At 37.0% G+C, this 8,561-nt stretch overlaps 1 protein-coding gene across 1 annotated transcript; it reads right to left on the minus strand.

Annotated features, from left to right (window-relative positions):
- Positions 1 to 4,523: 4,523 nt before the first annotated feature.
- Positions 4,524 to 8,258, minus strand: LOC114243400 (CLIP domain-containing serine protease HP8). The gene is made up of 4 exons (XM_028174881.2): positions 8,085 to 8,258; positions 6,786 to 6,960; positions 5,394 to 5,569; positions 4,524 to 5,084 (listed from the first exon to the last, which is right to left on the minus strand). Exons 1-4 carry the CDS (start codon positions 8,149 to 8,151, stop codon positions 4,702 to 4,704), a joined length of 801 nt encoding a protein of 266 aa, XP_028030682.2. The 5' UTR covers positions 8,152 to 8,258; the 3' UTR covers positions 4,524 to 4,701.
- Positions 8,259 to 8,561: the final 303 nt, after the last annotated feature.

Consider the following 8,561-nt stretch of genomic DNA (forward strand, 5'->3'; position numbering starts at 1 on the left):
TAGTAGCTGACCCGGCAAACGTTGTTTTGCCATATATAAGATTTCTAGGGAATTTGTAGTGTAGAAAAAAAAAAAGTTATTGTAAGTGTGTAAGGATGTGGTAGATGAGTGAAAGAGGCATGTAGCGCTGTGAACGATGAAGGATTATAAAAATAACAATATCTCATTCAACCAACATAATGTCTCATTATAACAAAAAAAAAATTCCAAAAAATAAAAAATAAATCTTGGGGGTGGACAACCCTTATCATTTAAGGGTATGAAAAATAGATAGTAGCCGATTCTCAGGCTTACTGAATATGCATAAAAAATTTCATGAGAATCGGTCAAGCGGTTTCGAAGGAGTATGGGAACGAACATTGTGACACGAGAATTTTATATATTAGATTATAAGTACAGGTAGCCCACATATAACACGGTATTTCAGAACACGGTTCAACACTAACATGATAAGAAAAATTCCCCAAAAATCCTCTTAAAACACGATGCTTCTATAACAAAATAACGAGTTTTTTTTTTTTAAATAAAAAAATAGCATACAAACATAGTTGAGATGTTTGAAGGTGGCACCTATGACAGATTAGTTGAGAAGTGCGCGTGTCGGATGGTATAGATATGAGACGATGGTATAGATATGAGAGAGATATGTGATGAGACGAAATGATAATGAGGTTGGTAACAGAGTTTTAACTATGTATGTGGAAAGCTATAGAGGAAGAGGTAAACCTAAGAAGAAATGGATGGATTGCGTGAAAGACGATATGGGTAAGAGGAAAGTGAGGGAAGAAATAGCATGTGGGGTGCTTAACGACGGAGCAAAGATCTTCCACCGAGCGGGTGATATTGCTCGGTAGACCGACAGACCGAATGTTGTTGTTCGGAACTTGTATATAGGTATATACAAGCTTATCTTGAAAATGTCGTGAGCGAGATTCAGGCATCTGTCAATTATCTTGCGTTGTATGATGGCTACCCGCCACAGGCATATGATAGAGAAGTATGGAAGAAGAAAACAAGTTACGCCAACCCCAGATGACTGGGGGAAGCACAGGATAATGATGATGATCATCATCATCAGCCTGCGGCAGGCAATAGGACTCCCCCAAAGCTCGCCACTGAACCCGATCTTCGGTTCTACGCTTCCAGTTACTGCCAGCTGCCTTACGCAGTTCGTCGCTCCATCTAGCAGAAGGGCGTCCTACACTACGCTTGCCGGTTCGTGGTCTCCACTCCAGAACACGTCTACCCCAACGGTTATCGGTTCTGCGACATATGTGACCAGCCCACTGCCACTTCAGCTTACCAACTCTGCGAGCTATATCGAGAATGATGATAGTTGAGATGTTTCATTCAGAAAAAATACTCTCCTTTTTGTATTGGCTTCTAGTCTCATATACCATGGCTTTGTTGGAACGTATCTACCGTGTTATAGGAAGGCTACCTGTACTATAATTCTTTACATACTAACATGGGTTATATTACCACAAAAATTAATATGGATCAGGTTTGCTGTTAGATGGTACTAAGTGCACTCATAAGCATTAAATTCGTTCATAGTAAAGCTCTGTTTGTACAATAATAATATGTCTGTATATTATAGAAAGATTAGTCAAGTATAAAAAAAATCCCCTACGTATTCGCTACCCTAAGAGGCTATTCTAACTACGTCTGGACTGGTAGGTGAGCTCACGGGGCTCAACCTGAGTCGCGACCCACTGAGTAGATCCGGCGAGAAACTCAGTGGGCTGTTAATTTACTCTACTGGATGATAAACTCATTTTTAGTATGCTTTTGTTAGCTTGCTTGTATAACAGATTTTTCAACATATTTTTTTTATTATTTGGTTGTGTGATCGAGCTCACAGCCCATCTGGTGGAAAATGATTACCGAAGTCCATGGTCATCAACAAACGTAAACGTCGCCACGCACCTTAAGACATGAGTTCTAAATTCGAGTTTTACAGTATAACGGCTGTAAAGTCATTACTGCTTCACGACAGAAATAGGCAGGGCGGTGGTACCTACCCGCGCGGACTCACAAGACGTCCTAGCACCAATAATCACGCAAATCGATGTTGCGGGTTTGATTTACACAATGCTATTCCTGATATTTCAAAGTAACTCGTGATTGTGTGTTGGGTTCTGATTTCATTTGAAAATATTAGTACTTGAGCACAGTCACACCGAATTTTAGTTTATAGTAGTGGTCCCGCAGTAGTCGAAATTCGACTATAATTAATTGACTATAATTAATTGAAATTATAAGTTTGAACATTATTAAGGTTCTGTTGTCAAATACTATAATCACAGATTTCGCCAAAACTGCACTATAGACAAGTAATATTAAAGACAAACTATATTAACCTATTCTCAATTTGACCACAGACTTTAAACAATAACAAAAGTTTGACAGTAAACAAAGAGTATATGTGTGTTGTGTCAAATACATGGTGGTGTGTGTAATGTTTTTTTATTGGTTTAATGTATTATTGATGCATAATTTAAAAAAATATATTAGCACTCTGCACTCCTTCTCTATATTCTCTATAAGTGTGGAAAATTTCATACTCCTCCGTCCGCGCAATTTTCGTAAAAAGGCGTACAAAGTTTTTGCTTCACGTATTAATGTATAGTTAGCAAATAAAACAATTGGCCATAAAAGTTTGACTCATAAGACCGGTGCTAATTGAAGAAAAAAATATGCATATAACCATACCAACCAAAACGAATATGTGGTGGGTCATTTACTTTTCTAAGAACATGCTTGTTCGATGAATCAGTGCTTTGAGTAATTTCTCCGCGATCATGCACTATGACGTCATTGTTTGAATCACTAAAATCCCGTCTACTCAGAAGTTTAATAATTTTTTTCTCAATGTGGGTCAGTCAGGTCAGGTCATGGTCTGCTTGGGGTTAGTGGTAATGAAACAATATAAAATGAGTAATGAGACAATATAAATTTATTTATTTTTTTGTATATAATACAAATGTTGAAGATATCGCATCTCTTATACACAGCATTCCCTATTACAAGAGCAATCTGATTTAAGGATGAAAAATGAAGAAAACCACAATACTACACATCGAAAAAGAAGTTTCACTTCATTCGCGTGGATCAAGTTGCACGCGCGCCGTTTTTTATACACATTAGTTTCGTCGCGACTTAATGTTTTTCTAAATCTTACTTTTCAATATTAACGTTCGCTTTCTTATCTTAAACCTGCTATCGAAGGCAAGACTACTGAGTTGGCTATCTTTAAAACGTAGATTGATACATTTTCGATTGAGATACCTAGCAATGCTTGCGATAATTTCCTCTTATTATTTTTTATGTAGTGTTATAATCTTTCCAGCTTATCATGAAAATCTTTGTATATATTGTTTATGATTTAGTGATTTGCATTTTATTATTATAAAGACTAGAAGTCTCACAGTAGTCGAAATTCGACTAAATTAATTAATTGGAATTGTAAGTTTGTACACTATTATGATTGTATTTTATACTTCTATAATCACAAATTTCGCCAAGACTACACTATAAAAAAATATTAATAAAGACAAACAATATTTAATCTATTCTCAATTTGACCACAGACGTCAAGAACAAAAGTTTGACAATAAATAGTATGCATGCGTGTGTGCGTCAAATACATTGTATGTAGTGTGTGTAATGTTGTCTTTATTGATTTAATGTATCTTTTATGCATTATTTTAAAAAAATATTAGCATTGTGCACTTCTTCTCTATATTCTGTATAAGTGTGGAAAACTTCATACTCCTCCGGGGAGGATCCGAAATGACGTAAAATTTGCACTCTATTGCTTAATTAAAGATGACAATTAATTGTCGCCAAGTCTTTGAATATCGGTAAAGAAGTTCATCAAACATTGCGGTCATGCCATAGCAAAATTTATTTTAGAAGGCCTTAAGGCAGGCACTTAAGTCTTTATGACTTTACAACTGAATCATCTCTTATTGTCGGATTAATAGCGATTACATTGTTGCAAGAGCATTCAATAAAGTTTACAGACCCATTTTCTTAGTAATCCAAATCATTTTATTCTATATATAAAACGCCTAAATTTCACAATTGAACCTAAATCCTGATTACATATTTAAAAAACATGATAATAGAGTATAATTATAGTATAATAAGAAAAGCAAACTGAATGGAAGGCTTTAGAGGAAGCGGTAGACCTAAGAAGAAATGGATGGATTGCGTGAAAAATTATATGTGCAAGAGGGGAGTGAGCGAAGAAATGATATATTATGATAGAAGAGTATGGAAGGAGAAAACATGTTGCGCCGACCCCAGGTGACTGGGAGAAAAGGCAGGAGAATGATGAATAAGAAAAACAAATTACGTCACTTCAAAATACCAAATTACTGAAGCAATTTTCATGGAATTTGGTGATGGAATTTGAAATTTCGAAAAAAAATGAGTCATAAATATATGGGAGTAAATATTTGGGTAGCAAAAGGTTTTGAAGTCTTTTAAAAATAAAACAAATTTGATAATTTCAATACATTTATTACATCAGCTTACATTATGAGTAATGTATTAAATATCATGGATTGCGACTCTTTCTTCGCATATGCTTGATTAAGTTCTTTAGTTATATCTTCAACGAAATCACATTCCGTCTTCGGCGTCCCCCGGGACAACTAGCAACTTGAAACCGACTACCGCGTCTTAGACAGCTCAAATCTTCATTACATCCCCGATCCAGTCCAAGAACATGGTAACATTCGTATAAATCCCGGGATATCCTTGTGAACCGCAATGGACGTGGCCAGCGCTGGTGATGCCCCACAACTCAGATCTCCTCTTCATGACCACCAATGGCCCACCGGAGTCCCCGCGGCACGTGTCCATTCCTCTTTCGCCACCAGCACAAATTATTTTATCGGGCAACTTTGTTTGCTTGTACATTGCTTGGCAATCTTCAATCGACCAGTTCGGTAATGGTATCAGCTTTTTGATGTGACTGTATAAGCCGTTTGCTTGCTGTCCCCATCCTGAGGCCAAGAACAATGTCCTAGGACTTAACGTTCCAGTAGGAAGACAAACAGGACGGATGAAATCTGTAAAAATAGAATAGTTTAATTCTCTAACCGTTTTTTGTGTCAATGTCGAAGGATTCCAAAAAAGATCGGCAATGTCCTACATTCAAAGTGGTCCAAATTAACAAACTAACAATCTAACATTCTGTTTAATATTTACGGGTACTGGAACCGATAGATATCATAATGCTTAATGCGAAGACACACCCTGAACAAGTCATATTGTATCACGCCCGACCCAATTTTCGCACCGAAATATAATGCTTCGCAAATATACGTGGAATTGCGGTCCATTTCCTACAACCAGTAACAGGTGTAAGCGATTCTTACCAGTATAAGGAGCATCCTTTTCTAGCTTCAACACAGCGATGTCATTTTGTTTATCAACGTAGTCTGGATGCGCGAAGATCTCGGTGACATTGATACGAACAACTTTGTCAGAACAAACACCTTCAGAGCAGTCAATTTTAGAGGCCGTGTCGTATTCCCCCAAGCGTACGGTTAACCTGTAAAAGATCGTGGTCATTATTTCTGGTTTCTTGCTTATACTTAGTATAGATCGGAATCGATATTATTATGTATTTTGTAGATCCGTAAGTGGGGTCGCCTTAACCTTTTGTTAAGCGGATAACGGTCCTCACATAAATGACAGTTTTATTGGTATATTGGACAACACATGCCCGATTCAAGGCATCAATAGACAGGATAATTGAGGCCGTCAGCGCAAAAGTGGCCTAACCCACATTTTTTTATATTCAAGCTTATAATATGTATATTGGAATTTATTTAAAATGTAATAAGTTTTGATGCAAAACCGGCCTTAGTTTTATCCATAGATAACATATAGCTTTGTAAACATTATTGTACTTTTGCCGACCCAAATTCAAATTCATGAAAATTCAAACCTAATTGCCTCCATACTAACTATGGTAAGCTTAGACCACTTTTGCCCTGACGGCCTCAATTATAACTACCCTTTTTGGCTCATAATATACCCTTGATTGAAAATTCCCTTAAGCGAGAAAATATGAGGTAATGCCATTCTAAGCCAATATTTATATCTATCTTAACCATTACATTAAGGACTACAAAAAGGAGAAAGCGTCTGCTTTAGATTGTGTTTCATTGCACCTCGTGCAGAATGACAATTAGAGTTTGTTCAATTAGCCGCCGGTTACAGCAATTTATTTCCTTACGTAACAAAATTAATTATGGAAATATAATTATAGTCGTGAATCTGAATTGAATTTTGCCTTACTACTTGCCTTTGCCTACTGCGAATTTGTGGACATTGTTGTTAGCAACAGAGTAATAGGGATAATTAATTATTGTCCTATTTAATTTTCTAATTGAATTACAATTGAACTAATTATCACGTTGATTTAGAGTCGGGTATTACGAATTCAGATGCGTGTTTATCAACTATCCTAATTTGATAGATGAGAAACTTTGAGATAAATCAGTTTCAAATGGTGTGGTGGTAAAATCATTTTTTCTTACACTATTTTTAATTCAAATTTATTAAAAAAAATATTCTATTTTTTAGTTGGATTTTTTTTTCATTTCCTTTTTAAATATTGAATTGTCATCGGTCCTTAGTAAGTATATCAAAATTTCGAGTTAATCCGACATTTTGCAGTGGATCAAAATCATGTTCAAAGATTCCGTTACAAACATACATACGTCTGAAACTGATAAAACGCGTATTAATAAAGAACTAACCGATCGAAGACGGCGTTCCTGACGCAGTGAGCAGCAGTGATGACGTGACGGGGTCCGACCAGCGTACCTCCACACCTGGCACCTGTGCGTCTTCCTTCACGGTGGTACTCGAGCAGAACCAGCCAGGGGTCTTGGTGTATTAGTCTCCAAGAGGCTGTGACACCGCATGGTTTCTCTGTGCACAAAAAGCAACGTAATGCAATTAAATATAGAGTTTATTTTTGGCAACTACAAAATCGATTCTATGCTTACGGAAATACAAAGAGTCATTCAATACTTTTGTTCATCTATAAATGTTATAAACAATGTATGCATATTCACAATTCTTACTAGTGAAATGACTTATAAGTCCACATTAGTGGGTAATGTTTACATATCATTAACTTAACAATTAATAGGCAGACATATCTCATGTTAATGAAAAAAATAAGACCACAGAACTTGTAAATTCAACACGAAGTGCTCGTCGCCAGATTTCGTCACTGTCAACGGCATGGCAACAAAGAGAAACGATTTATAATTGACAAAAATTTGCAACGTCAGAGGATAAACCACGCGTTGAAAGCGTTTTTCCTCTTAGTCATGGGGATCTCCGTTTTATTAGTGACAATTTGGCCGATTGGGCTATTTAATAACAATAGTACTTTAATTAATATTAAACAAACTTTTCTCGATTATTTTAACAAAATTTAGCTTTATTAATAAATTCCGTCTTACATAGGAAGTCTTGGACCGCGTGGACTGTTGACATTGACAGTGATTTGTCTGACAAAATTACTATGCACTTATAACTTTTTTTATTGCTGGTTGCTATAACTTATTATTGCTATAACTTGTTTTTTATGGCTGGATGGGTGGAGGAGTTCACAGCCAACCTGGTGCTAAGTGGTTACCGGAACCCATAGACATCTACAACGTAAGTGCCGCCACCCACCTTGAAATATGAGCACGATGTCCATGGGCTGCCATAAATATTAACAACAAATTTCCTTTACCTCGTATACCAATTAACAAAAAGACACCAAAAGTAAACTTTAATATTGCAGTGCCTTAAATATATAATGATATTGTTTTGTGAACTAAAATTTATAGAGCGTCTTGTAACGCACGGCTTGGGTGCCACCACTCTAACTAATTCTGCCGCGAAGTGGTAATGTTTTCAGAACTGAGACTCAGAACTGATGTCTCAAGGTAGGTTGCGGCATTTACGGTAGCTGTCGTCCCCGGTAACCACTTATCGCCAGGCGGGCCATTAACTCATTCACCCATCGAAGCTTAAAATAAAAACAACAAACTCACCATCAGGCAGATTCAAGAACAAAACGAATAAACCAAAGGCAAAAAATGCTAATATGTAACACTTCATCTAGCCGAAGTCGCGTAAGTGTATCAATCGAAAATAAAAGCAGTTCAAGATTTTTTTGTTACGAAAATAATGCATCTTTCAAAATTGTCCAACTGTATCGTAACGCGTCTTTGTATAAACTGAATTCAATTGGGTTTTCGCGGCGTATATATGGCGACGCGATCGACGCGCCTACAGCTGATTCCGATGCAACCGGTTACGTGTTTGGCCATTGACGCAGCGACGGGTCTTTTCTCACCTAAGCTGGTTTTTACTGGTACCTCTTGTGAGTCCGCACGGGTAGGTACCACCGCCTGTTTCTGCCGTGAAGCAGTAATGCGTTTCGGTTTGATGAGTGGGGCAGCCGTTGTAACTATACTGAGACCTTAGAACTCATATCTCAAGGCGGGGGGCGGCATTTACGCTGTAGA

This window comes from Bombyx mandarina, chromosome 28 (genome assembly GCF_030267445.1).
Source record: "Bombyx mandarina strain Sakado chromosome 28, ASM3026744v2".
Lineage (NCBI taxonomy): Eukaryota > Metazoa > Arthropoda > Insecta > Lepidoptera > Bombycidae > Bombyx > Bombyx mandarina.

Coding starts and splice junctions, on each gene's coding strand:
- LOC114243400 (XM_028174881.2), bottom strand. CDS start 8,151: ATGAAGTGTTACATATTAGCATTTTTTGCCTTTGGTTTATTCGTTTTG. Junction 5,570..6,785: donor AGGAACGCCGTCTTCGATCG/GTTAGTTCTTTA, acceptor GATCTTTTACAG/GTTAACCGTACGCTTGGGGG. Junction 5,085..5,393: donor AAAGGATGCTCCTTATACTG/GTAAGAATCGCT, acceptor CTATTTTTACAG/ATTTCATCCGTCCTGTTTGT.